This window comes from Lissotriton vulgaris, chromosome 8 (assembly GCF_964263255.1).
Source record: "Lissotriton vulgaris chromosome 8, aLisVul1.2, whole genome shotgun sequence".
NCBI lineage: Eukaryota > Metazoa > Chordata > Amphibia > Caudata > Salamandridae > Lissotriton > Lissotriton vulgaris.
This window is the reverse complement of record NC_141696.1, coordinates 236,357,817-236,371,465: the sequence shown is the minus strand read 5'-3', so window position 1 is coordinate 236,371,465 and position 13,649 is coordinate 236,357,817. Positions and strand designations below refer to the sequence as shown.

General features: G+C 42.9%; 1 protein-coding gene across 1 annotated transcript in view; it reads right to left on the bottom strand.

Annotated features, from left to right (window-relative positions):
• Positions 1 to 13,649, bottom strand: part of LTN1 (listerin E3 ubiquitin protein ligase 1) — a 406,396-nt gene that overhangs the window by 300,429 nt on the left and 92,318 nt on the right. The window contains exons 10-11 of the mRNA XM_086934025.1: positions 10,205 to 11,011; positions 9,496 to 9,537 (exon numbers count right to left, since the gene is read on the bottom strand). Of these exons, the coding sequence (XP_086790151.1) occupies positions 9,496 to 9,537; positions 10,205 to 11,011 (849 nt within the window). The remainder of the gene's footprint in view (positions 1 to 9,495; positions 9,538 to 10,204; positions 11,012 to 13,649) is intronic.

The following is a 13,649-nucleotide window of genomic DNA, read 5'->3' as shown; positions in this document are numbered from 1 at the left end:
CGAGTCTTGGCACCCACGGTGTTTTCTTCCTTTCCTTCTGATCTGACCTTCCAGGTGGCGCCGGTCCCCGACTGAGATCCTGCTCGTGTGTGTTGTCGTACAGTGCCGGTTTGGCTGATTTGATCAAAGACCTTGGCAGTTGGAACCTGGATATTTGAGATTGGGGTAAGAATTGTGATTGGTAAGGTAGTCTGCGGACGCTTACTGTGGTTCTATGAATATGAATATGTTTTGAGTTAGCTAACATTTGGTTCTATGAATTGATGTATATGTGTAGTGCACTTCACATAGGCAGGCATGTAGAGATGTTTCTCTAACTTTGTTTGTATTTTGAACGGCACATTTGTGTGAAGTATAGTAAGTGCCATTTTTCTGGTATCACGTTTCCGTGGTACTTTTTGAACATGCCTGTTTTAAGCACACTCCGAGGGATGTGCTGTCTTGGGAGTGGTACCACATACCGATTAAACGAGCCTCAGCCGGCTCCCCCAGAGGGGACTCCTAACCGTGAAATGTATATTAAATTCGGCCTTCCCCCTATATTGTATAGTAAGTTATGGAACAAATACACCAAGTCTGATCCCGAGTTGCAATGGCCACTACATGGGTCGTTTGATTTACGAAAGGTTCAGTTTGTGGAGCAATGTTTGTTTCAACGCAGGTCTAGACAGGATATGTTTGACTGTGTGCGAATGTGGGAGAAAGCAGTGCGTGAACGTATGAAGCGTGAGATTGCCTTGGCGGAAAAAGAGCAGCGCAAGGCTGCTCGAGATAAAGCTTTACAGCTGGAGGAGAAGGAGTTGCAGGAGAAGAAAGAGAGGGAGGCACGGGAACGTAATTTGCAAACGAGTGGTCAATTTCCTATTCGACGTCCGCTTTATCCTGTTCTTACTAATGAAGTTGATGATTTTTCGTTATTAGATCGGTCTCCGCCTCCGTACGTTTCACCTACGGCTCCGGACGAGGACTTCGGTGATGAAGATCGAGATAGTGCGAGTACGAGGTTAACTGCTGGTAGAGCCGCGGATTTGCGCAGTTTCGCTAGGAAACTGAACTTGAATAAAATAACTATGTCAGAGATTAATGCTGAAAGGAATAAATGGTCAGAACGAGAACAGTTGTGTTTTTGAAGTACCTTTGCAGATGAAGTTGTTGAACGATTTCGTAAGAATTCAGAGGATTTAGAATCTAAGGATATATCAGTTCATCATAAGAATATGCGTAAAGGTCTATTTGATATTTCAAATGCGGATGCCTTTTTCCTACGATTGGTCCAGCTACGGGATGAGGCGTCCAGATTGCGGGAAGAACGAAAAGCATCAGAGAAGTCCGTGCCGGGGTCGACGGAGCAATCCAAAGAGTGTTCTATCTTTGGAGCAGATAAGAGTTCTAAAGTGCATGTTATGCCTATGCGTGAAGCTGCACCTTTGTATGTTCCCCCTAAGGGGCAAGGTACTAGTGATGATAAATTGTCTGGGGAGGCAAAAGAGTATTTCATATATAATTGGGTGTATACGCCTTGGAATAGAGCGGATGTGATGGCATTGAAAAATGCTTTACCTGATCCCCGTAAAAATCCGGCAGCTTTCTATGAAGGAGTGGAGGGGGTTATTTCTTCTTGTGTTATGACGCTGGTTGATATTGATCTTTTTTTTGGGATGATACTGCCCCCTGATATGTGGAGAGCGATTCGTAAGTTTGATGATCAAACGATGTTAGGAGCAAATTGGAAGGATATAAGCCAAGCTGATTTAGACAGGGAGCCTGCATGTAAACCCTGTCAGTTGATTTTAGATCTCCCAACAGCTATTTTGAATAAACTGAAAACGCTTGTTCCCCCTAAAAAGATTGATTGGACTATGTTAGCCTCATGTAAACAGAAACAAGACGAGTCGGTATCTGACTTCTTCACACGTTTTGAAGAAGCGTTTCATGATTACAGTGGACAATTGTTAACAGATGATACGGGTAGGCATCTGTTTGTTGACAAGCATGTGGCTAATCTCCTACCGGAGATTGCAAAGCGATTGAAAACTAGTGAAAGTTCCTGGACCACGGCGACCCCTGCGTCTTTGTTAACTATGGCTCAGTATTACGAGCGGCAGGAATTAGAGGCTAAAGAAAGTGTCGATAAGAAAGCGAAGGAGTTAAAGACGAAGGTGATGTTGGCGCAGGTTCGTGGTGCGCAACCTAGAATGAATGATAGAGGCAGGCGAGGAGGGGGTAATACGTCGTATGGTCGTACCGACATCGCTGAGGACCAATGTGCATATTGTAAAGAGTTTGGGCATTGGGCTGAAGATTGTCCGGTGCTTCGTGAGCAACGTAGCCAGCGTGGTCGAGGAGGTGGAAGGACACGGAATAGTTATTCGGGAGCGAGAGGTGGAGGAAATGATCGTGGTAGGTTTGAGGCGAGGGGTCGTGGTCAGGATGAACGTAATACTTTTGATCGACGAAATCAATATCAGATATCGGAGGGTGAGAACGTGGAGAGTCAGGATTATGTGCGCGCATAGGATTGCGTAGGATGGGGTGTGGAATCGGTTGAAGTGCCAGTAGATCAAAGAGGTCCATATGTATCAGCGGGCGTTTTGGGTTCTACTGATCAGTTTTTAGTTGACACAGGAGCTACTCGTAGTGCTTTATCTAAAAACTTGGTTCCAAGGGCTCCCCTGTCTGGCGAAACGATTACATGTATAGGGTTCGATGGCACACCCTCTCCAAGCCCATTGTCACAACCTCTTGCATTCTGCATTGATACATTTTTTGGTCTATGCCCATTTTTGTTGTCGCCTCATACCCCAGACAATATTATGGGCATAGATTTGCTCAAGTATTTTCGAGCGACAATACGCTGCGCTCCTGAAGGAGTGCGGGTTATTTTAAATGACAATTATCCAGACGCAGGCAGACTTTGTACCATGCAGAAAATTGAAGCGCTAGCCTCTCTCCCACACACGTTATGGGCGATATCAGATACGGATGTGGGACAGATGCACATTGCGCCTATTCGAATTACTGTTAAGGAGGGAGCATCTTTGCCACGTGTCCCTCAGTATAAGATATCTAGAGAAGGTGAGATCGCCCTGACGCACATCGTTCAGGATTTGATTATTGCAGGAGTAGTGGAGGAAGTTCCCTACAATGTCTGTAACAGCCCTATTCTTCCGATTCTCAAGAAAGACACTGATGGCAAAGTCTATCGATTTATTATTGATTTGAGAGAAATAAACAAAATTGTAGTGCCCCAGTACCCGGTGGTGTCTGACATCACCACCTTACTTACTTTGGTCCCCCCCACTGCCACTACCTTCTCTGTCATTGACCTTAAGAATGCGTTCTTTTCCATTCCCATCCATCCCGATAGCAGATATTTATTTGGCTTCACGTTAAATAATAAATCGTATAGATTTTGTCGTGTTCCTCAAGGTTATACAGAAAGCCCTAGCATTTATAGCCAGGCTTTAAAAAGGCAGCTCGACTCTTTTGAATTGCGGTCTGGAGTAGCTCTTATTCAATACGTTGATGACCTCCTATTAGCTGCAGATACCTATGCACAATGCGAGGAGAGTACTCTTGCTTTGCTCTCCTTTTTGGCTCACAATAATCACAAAGTCTCTAGGAAAAAGTTGCAATATTGTAGATCAAAGGTGACCTACCTCGGTCATCTTTTGTCTAAGGAGGGACGTGCATTAACATCTGATCGAATTCAAGCAATTTTAGATACACCAGTCCCCCGCACTCAGAGAGATGTGCGTGCCTTTATAGGATTAACGTCCTTCTGTAGACAGTGGATAATGGGGTTTTTGCACATTATAAAACCTTTGTTAGTGTTACTGTCCAAAACTACACCAATGCCCCTTGAATGGACAGATGAATGTCAGAATGCTTTTGAACAATTGAGACAGGCCCTTTGTTCTGCGCCCGTGTTAGGTACACCAGACTACACAAAGATTTTCACGTTGTATGTGCACGAGAAAGATGGGTGCGCATTATCAGTGTTAGTGCAGACACACGGAGATAAGCAGAGGCCCTGCGCATACTTTTCGGCCATTCTTGATCCTGTAGCACGAGGATTACCTTGGTGTTTCCGAGCAGTTGCAGCAACAGCAGTAGCTATACGACAGAGTGAGGGAATAGTGTTGTCACATAAACTGTTGGTTTTAGTTCCCCATGCGGTAGACGCTCTGCTAAACCAAACAAAAACCCAGTATCTCACGAGTGCACGTTTAACAGGATATGAGCTTACACTCTTGGCGACGCATATCACACTAAAGAGATGTGCTAATCTGAACCCTGCCACTTTATTGCCGTATCCGGTTGCGGAGGGCCAAGAGGAAGAACACCATGACTGTGTTTTCCTGGCTGAAGAACAAACAAAGGGTCGTGTCGACTTACAGGATACGCCACTTCCAGATGTGGATGGGGAACTGTGTGTTGATGGATCGTGTTTAAGGCTGCCAGATGGCTCAACTTCTGCAGCATATGCGATCACGACACTTAAGACGTTGGTAGAAACAGCACGAATACCACAGAAATCGGCCCAAGCAGCGGAGCTGATAGCTTTGACAAGAGCCTGCGAATTGAGTGCTGGCTTATGTGTGAATATCTACACAGACAGCCGGTACGCCTTCGGAGTAAGCGCATGATTTTGGCCTACTCTGGAGAGAGCGTGGGTTTTTGACTTCGCATGGAGTACACATTATGCACGGAGAGCTAGTGCGTGACCTCCTGAATGCGTTACTTTGCCCAAAGAAAGTGGCGATAATTAAATGCAGTGCACATAAAAAGATCACTGACAAAGTGGGACAAGGCAATGGTTTTGCAGACAGTATAGCAAGACAAACAGCTATGTCACGAAATGACTCCCCAATGTATGTGGTGAAGTCGCAGGCTGAGCGATGGCATGATGCTAGAGCGGAGATATTAGACATTTAGAAATCAGCGACTGAAGCAGAACTTGCAACCTGGGCAGCAGAGTGAGTGCTGGATGATGAGGGTTGTTGGAGGAGTAAAGATATGGAACGATGGAAATTGCCTGCAGCTTACTTGCAAGCGATGGTCCAAATGGCACATGGATTGGCACATGTTGGAGCTCTCGCAATTACTCGATTGCTAACACGAGTCTAGAAGCATCCTGAGATTGCCAATACGGCCAAGAGAGTAGTGCAGACCTGTTTGATATGTTTACAGCACAATCCTGCAAAAGGGACGCATACTCCGAAAGGAGGGTTTGTTCCACCTACTGCACCGTTTGAAGTACTGCAAATGGATTACATCCAGCTTGAGCGTTGTAATAACCTTAAGTATGTCTTAGTGGTGGTGTGTGCTTTCAGTAAATGGGTTGAGGCCTTCCCCACGAAGGATAATACAGCATTGACAACGGCTAAGGTTTTGCTCAAGGAGTACTTCCCACGCTACGGCGTTTGCAAATTTTTGTGGAGCGACAATGGTCCTCATTTTGTTGGGAAAATTGTGGAGTACGTGTTGAAGGGATTGGGAATCCAGCAGAAGTTTCATGCTGTGTTCCATCCTCAGTCAGCAGGTCTTGTTGAAAGGTATAATGCTACTTTGAAACTAAAATTGGCAAAGATTGTGGCATCCACGTCTTTGAAGTGGCCGGATGCCTTGCCCTTGGCATTACTCTATATCAGATCAGTGCCCCATTCCCGAACAGGCCTCACACCTTATGAAGTGGTGTTTGGAAGGCCAATGAATATATGGGGAGTTCCTAAGCCTCGATTGTTACATGTTGTGCCTTGTATAATGATGAACGATTATTTGGCACGATTAACAAATGATTTACTTTCCATTCATCAACAGGTTCGAGAAGCGCTCCCTGACAATTCCATTGGAGAGGCTCACAATCTTCGTCCTGGCGACCATGTGATGATTCGCTCGTTTGAGAGGACGAACAGCTTGGAACCGAGGTGGCGTGGCCCCGAGCAGGTATTGCTCGCAACTCGAACGGCTGTGCGAGTTACCAACAGGAAGCGGTGGGTGCACTCTACTCACTGCCGTCGTGTCTCTCCGGATCTGGTGAGCCCGACTGCGTTGTCTGACTACAGAGACATCTTGGACGAGGAGAAGAGCCCAGCTGTAACGTCTGCTGAATCGGAGGGAGCCTTCCCGGACCACACTGTTTCTGGACGAGAAAGATACAATCTGCGACCACGATAAGAAGAAGTTTTTTTGGGCGCGAGACTGGTTGAGTTACCGCTCCAGGTTTGTGAAACGGAAGCCGGGAATCTCAAGGGGGGGTGATCCGTTCTGCCAAGTGTAGCGACACCCGTCTTGACCCCGAGAAGAAACCAACGGCTACCTCGGAGCTCAGCACTCACATTTTTATTTTTTTAGTTGTATTTGGAGACATTGTGAACTTTGAACTATGGCGTCTTCTGCAGCACGAGATAAAAGAATTCTTGGTGCTGTATTATTTGTGTTGACAATTGTGGTAATAGCTGTGATAGCCTGGGTAGTAGAACTTGTGGTGCCTGTGCGAGAACATTTGCTACCGACTACCCCGGCTCCATCTGAACATTTTCATTTCACTCTACCGTACCATGAAGAGCGGCACTGACAGACTTACTTGAACAATAGTTTCATTCAAATTCTGCATCACACTCACAATATGACGAACACTTCTAACTGCTGGGTATGTGGGATGTTGCCTGGGCATCAGAAGAAAGGAGGCACACCGCTTATCCCACTCCCGTTTTCTCATAATGGGTCTTGCAATGCCTGGTACACCCTCCTGTTCACTTTGCGATGGCCAACAAAAGGGGGGCTGCTTTTTCGTTTAAATAAAATTTGTTTCAATGATCGGGATGGCTACCCGCAAGCTGAAGGAACTAAGTTTGAATGGGAAGAGTACCGCCCGGATAATGTGTCTGCACCACGAGCCTACAGTAATCATCGAAGTGTCAACATGTCCAATTCTCATGTTATTAATGTTATTGATACAAAAGCCGATCTTTGTGTATGTAATAAAGGTACAATCCCAGTTGGCAGAAGTGAATGTAACACCACTCTCACCTTTGATACCCCGAATGGCATTTCATTTGTAGCCTCCCGAAATACGTACTTCATATGCGGTAATAAAGGTTATCATCGTCTCCCTTTAGGATGGTTAGGAACTTGCTACATCTCTTTTGTATTGCCCCCTGTATTTATTGCTCCGCCCATTTTTATCATAATGATTATGTATTGTACCATGATTTTATATTGAACAGAGTCAAGAGAGCAGTAGTTCTTGATGACATAGACCAAACAGACACTGCGTTGCAACAATATGTTGACTTTAATTTGGGTTTGTTTTCTTTTGTGGGAGCTGCTCTAAATAGCCAAAAAATACGACGATTAACTCGTGTTGTTGAAGCTGTTGCCAATGATACTGCTTTTGCATTAGGGAATTTAACCGAAGAGCTTCAGATCTCTAGAATTGTAACGCTCCAGAACCGGATGGTTCTAGATGTGGTTCTAGCCGACCGAGGGGGGGCATGCCGCATTATTGGAAGTAGTTGCTGTATTTACGTGCCAGATAATTCACCATCTGTGTATGATGCCATATCCAAATTACATAAAATTGCTGCTGAGATACATCCTGACAATGGTACGTGGACCTTTTCGGGGTGGTTTTGGTCAATGCTTAGTACATGGGGCTGGAAGTTACTGACGATTCTATGTATAATAATTGGGATATTATTCTTTTTATGCTTATGTATTCAATGTGGCCCTGCATTATGTTCTATGTGTCTATCAGCTTGTATTCCATCCAGACAAGCTTTTGTTACAAATGAACAAATGATTCATAAAGAAGTGGCACAGATTATGTCCATCGATATAGAAGATGAGTATCCTGATTATGTCCATTATGAGGTAGCTTCAGCTTAACGCTAAAAGGGTCGTCTGTCGTAATTTGACAATGATCGGGTTAGCGTTAAGCTTTGCTACACATTACTCCCTTATCTTGACCATAGTGGTTAAGCGCCATTTTGTATGTTACGGCAGCCATTTTAGAGAATGCGTCGCCTCGTGGTCAGCATGCCCGCTTGTCCTTCCTCTGTACCACTGACCACTTGAGTTTGCCCAGCAACAGGCTATTTTTAGTAATGGTCAAGCCCGCACATGCGCAGTCCTGATTGACCAGTCATCACTTAGGAATGTTCTGCCAAACTGACCATTGGTGTTGTAGCCCCTCCCATGAGTTGGCTGTGTTCCAAAAATGACCATATATGTACCTAAAACTCTGTAACTATGTACCTCCCATCTTTTAATGTCTGTAAAACTGTATAAAAGAAGGACTTACACCGATGTTCGTGTGATACTTCTTGCATTGCCGAAGGGTGCTGTAGGAATGTACCACCACCCCATGGGGTCTTAATAAACTTGTCTTTTACATTTTCTAGTTTCCGTGCCAACAGTTCTTATGGTGTAGAGGGTATTCTGCGGAGCATGTAGGCCTGGAGAACCCAATACCACACATCTACCATTTAAGTAGCTTTAGCTGAACCCCAAGCAATTTCTCCAACTTTCATATTGAGTTGCGGAGTGCTTAAAAACAAAGAACCATGGATCATGTGGTGAAATGCAATGATAACCAGTGATGAGATAACAGATAATTTAAGCTGATATCCTTATATGAGAAATAACGACCCACGATCGGCCGCTCCTTCCTATATATAAATGGCAACAGCCAGGTGAACTAATCCAATTCAGCCTGACTTTAACATGGCAGCCGTCTTGTTGTACCCCAGCTCTACTATGCTCTGGATCACCTCATAGAGTCTGAATTTTATAGGTGGCAGCATAACTTGTCTGACCACTCTACCTATGCACCGTCAACACGCCTGGCAGGCAGGGAGAGGAAGGCATGCCAGTGCCCTCACCCAATAGCACCATTCAGAGCTATTAAGTGATACTAGACCAACATTCCTCACAAATGGTGTAGAAGGGAGCTGGGGCTCTAGCACTATACTGAAGAAAGGAGAAGTGAGGTGGAAATAAAAGACTAGAAGGGATCAGCAAAAGGGCAGCTCAAGCAGGCTAAACTGGAGAAGTATGGATTTCTCCACTCAGATAAATATGAAGCATGATGCTCCAAGGTTACCACTGTCAGGGTATCTCTATTCTTCAAAGCAGACACTCATGTCATGGTCGATAAGAATGAATGCTCAAGAATGCCCATTAATGTCATTTCAGCAGGAAGAGCATTAAAAATGCAGCCATTTTCTTCCACTGCTAAGCTTCACCTTATTAGTTTCAAATTATATCATAGAAATGGAACCATAGCTCAGAAGGCGTGAGCAGCGGGAATGCACAGATAATCTGTTCGACATTTCAAAGACAGTTATGTTACCAATGATATATTCAAGGAGCGCAGGGCTCATAAATGAGGGATCTAAATACTTTATATGATAAGGAAAACTTGTTCTGCAAGTACCATACAGTAAGCTATTTGTTTATTTCATATAGCTAGAGGTAGGATATACATACCTTTTGAATTATTTGGAGGAAAGTAATCCATTTCAGATCAATCTAAGGAGAGAATGAGAACTGTTAATTTATTGTTTTACTGTCTTTTAGAAATGAAACGGAATGTCTCTTTAACGCCCAGGAACTATACTTACTGAAATATTGTTTATGCGCTAACCCATGTAATCAACAATTATAAACTATGAACTTATGGCTAGTAATGGAGTGTGTCTTTGTGGCCTTTTAAAAAAAATGGAATGCTAAATTCTACATACAACCCTATCCTCCATTAAACCACATCCCTCCATCTGCATGCCTACTGTAGCTCTCAGTTATTGTGTGCATTATGCCACTGCCGTAAATCAATAACCCTGGTGAAAAGAATAGTAAGCTTTTTACCAATCTTAACCGCATCGATGCTGTGTGCGGCATTTTTCGAAATACCGCGTTACATGACGAGCTCAGCTCGTCATCAGCACACGGCAGGTAAGCCTGATGACGAGCTGAGCTCGTCATCAGCATCGAAGTGGTTAAAAGCTCTAGCTAATTGGATTCTCCTTTTCAAAAGCCATCTTTGAAGAAGTCTTACAACAGAAATCAATGAACAAGCATTTCCTAAGCAAATATGAATCTCATATAAAATGTCTATAAGTATGGTGCATTGTATGATGTGACCATGCGACTGCACATAATGGAGACCTCAGAAAGTGCAAAAATAATACATACATACCTTTGTTAAATCATCCAACACATTTTTTCTTTCTGTATCAGTCTTGCAGCAATATAGTACGCTGTACAAAATATCAACCAAAAAATCAGTATCTTTACGGCAGTCTTCCTTCAGCCATCCAACTAATTTCTGATGTAAGAACAGCTTGGCAGGATTATCGCTTACCAATTTAAGATTGTCAGCGATCTCAGAGTCAACAGCAACTCCTTCATGCACTTGCTCTAAAAGTACCTGAAACACTCTATCAGATGAGAACGCACTGAGCAAGGCAGAGAGGAATCTCAGGTGTCGATCTGATCTTTGCTCACAGATGTAAACCATGCTTAGCTCAGCAAGCTTACATATTAAATTCTCAAGTGGCTCCTTCCTTAGGTGGGAAGAAGATCCAAAGCTTGAACTCTTGACTGAAGACTCATCAATCTCTGCTTTAGACACAGATTTCTTCGTTATAGCAGATGGCATTGACTTTAAGCTGTCCATTTCTTTGTCTTCTGCGAATCTGATCTTGCTTTTTTTTCTTGTGCTTGCTTTAATGCCAACCTCTGGGTTTTGAAGCATTTGTAATAAATCAGATACCCCTGCAAGAGACTTATCTGCTGCTTCAATTTCATCCACCTGGAGAACGCATATCTGAGCGAGGCTGTCCCAGACTTCAGCTAGCAAAGTCCTTAGCAAGTCAGCGGTATTACGGTCACTTGAGATACCGGCTTTTGATTCCCAAGATTGCATGGTGTCTGCTATTTGATAGAACAATGGAGTACTTTGGAGTTTAGTATCTTTCAAAGCAGTCTCAATAACTGGTATCAACTGTAATAAAGAACAGGATTGCGTTATTACACATTTTTAATTAACTAAAATTGCATCATACACCAAAATAAAATTATTAGATTTTTTATCAATGAAATTCCGTAAATCCAGTACTTTCCCAAGTGTGACTACAAGCTAGGCCAGTGCTTCTTCAATTCTAATCACAGATGGACAGAAGGATGAGACCTCACCTTCCCCTATTCAGGGAGTTAACAATTTAAAGCCACAGCATAACTTTGCTCTTCTGAAACATCACTATTTGTTTTATAACTTACGTTTTGCTGGGATCAAATGGAAGAACTACTCTTATATTCATAGGATTCCAACAAGTGCCTAAAGGGTACTTAAGATGTAATGCGGAGTGGACTCATAACAAATAGAAAATTAAGTATATAACACAGATTTTATTGTACAATAAATTCTAATATTTTTAAAATATAAACAAATCCAAAATGTTACAGTGCAATAAGAAATACAGATACAAGGGCTGCCTCAAGACTCAATATTGCAACTTTAAAAAAGCCACAGTAGAGCATTTCCGATATTTAAGACCACTGTTGAAATGTCAGAGACACAACAAGGTTTACAAGTACCAGTGATGCCAAAGACTCTACTGTTGATGTTCAATGATCATATGTTTCAAGGAACCACATTATTGCTTTTTCAGAACCCAAAAGTGTTGTCAACTTCAGTAGAAAAAGATTCCCATCACTATTATACATCTCCAAAAAGTTACCTAACAACACATAAGGACTGGAATATAAAAGAGCAATTTCACATAAAGCTTAATAGCTCACAAGCTTCAAAGCAATATCCCCAACAGTGCCACAATTCAACTACAAATTCAAAAGGAGCAAATATTTTATATTTCACATATCTTCAACAAGGCTATGGCAAGGCTCAAGAAGCACAAAAAGGAGCTACTGCCAATTCATCTGCGGTGTTTAAATTAGCAGTTCCATACACTTATGTGCTTTGGAGCTACTACTGCAATGAACCTATGGCTGTACAACTAACACTATGGGCAATTTAGACAATGATGCAAAGGAAAACAGGGCTTAATCAAACAGACAGCAAATTGAACTTGAGCAAATATCCTTTGAACTTGAAGTGGAAGTTCTTATTGCACTTCTGTGCTATGGAACTGCTACAGCAATGACCACTGTGAATTAGCAGTAGCTCCTGTTTATGGTGCTTGAGCCTTAACATGGGCGCTTGACAGTACGTGGAATAGAAGATATTTTCTCCATTTAAATTTGACGTTGAACTGTGGCGCATGTTGGTGATTTTGCGGTGGTAAATTACATGCTTTGCAAAACCAAAAAGCACTACCCTGCTTCCTAGAGCGATGGTTTGAAAGTAGTCAATGCTTAGAACAAAGGTTTTTAGGAAAATTTGCCCAACGTATTCCTCCTTGTGGGCATGAACGTCCACACAATAATGCTTTGTAAAAGTGTGTGTTGTTGACCAAGTGTATCTTAACAACAGATTGCAAGTGGAACGGTGCCCAAGACCGCTTCAGAGGCTACCTTTTTAATTAATCAAATGTGCCTTTGACAATAGTGTACAATGGGCTTTGCATAAAACACGTGTATGCACTTAACTATCCATGTTGCAATGTCCAACTTGGAAACAGGTTTCCTAAAGTGAGGCTTGGAAAAAGCTAAAAAAAGAGATGCTTTATTTTCTTGATTGGTTTTGCATGGTCAATGTAATGCTCTCAACATCAAAGCCCAAAAAAGTCTCTTTCGATTAAAAAAATTGTAATGCATCGGCTTACCAGCCAGCCTCTTTCTAGGATCAAGTATGAGGGAATGGTGGATTTCTCAGAGGGGTGACTATTTTAATGTCCTCCATCAACATTTTCACGACTGGAATTTTGTACATGGATTGTAATTGCCTATTCTGCACATAAGCTGCAACAGTTTTCAATTAAAACAAATCATGTCCTGTACCGAAGCCTATAAGAGCTGTTTATCAATATTACTAGAGTATAGAACACATTTTTTTCCCATTATGCTGCACCACAAGCCCTTGAAGTGGGCTTACAACCCTCCTTAAGAGTGAGTTTGCACTCTTGTGGCAGTTGAAGATACCTAAATTCTAAGACTTGTGGTGCCAAATCGCAATGTTTAACCCCTTAAGGCTGGGATGACATGGCTGACCCCAATGCTGTCTGAGTAGGTGTGTGTGTGTGTGTGTAGAGGTGGTTTTTCGTGTTGATATACCAACCTGTCTAGTGATATTGAGTAGCAGGGTTCTCTTGCCCATGCAGGTACGACAAGAATGAGCCTCACAGGAGCCCGTTTAATTTTTCTCACTGAATAAGTGGAGGAAAAGCATACGCAAATATCCCTGGCCAATTCATCCATAGAGCAAAGGCCAAGGAATGTGGGTACCTGAAGGCAAAGTTTTCTGCAGTGTGCCTTTTTTGAGAGGCGAAAAGATAGATTGTGGGTGCCTGCCAGAGGTGAAAATACTGATGAAATACACGGGTGTTCATCTCCCATTTGTGCTTTTGTTGATGCGTCCTGCTGAGCAGGTCTACATAATCAATGTCCATTACTTAGAGATGCTCCACAAGAACAAATAGCGGATGACGAAAGTCCTAATGCCATATTATCTGCTCTATGGGTGA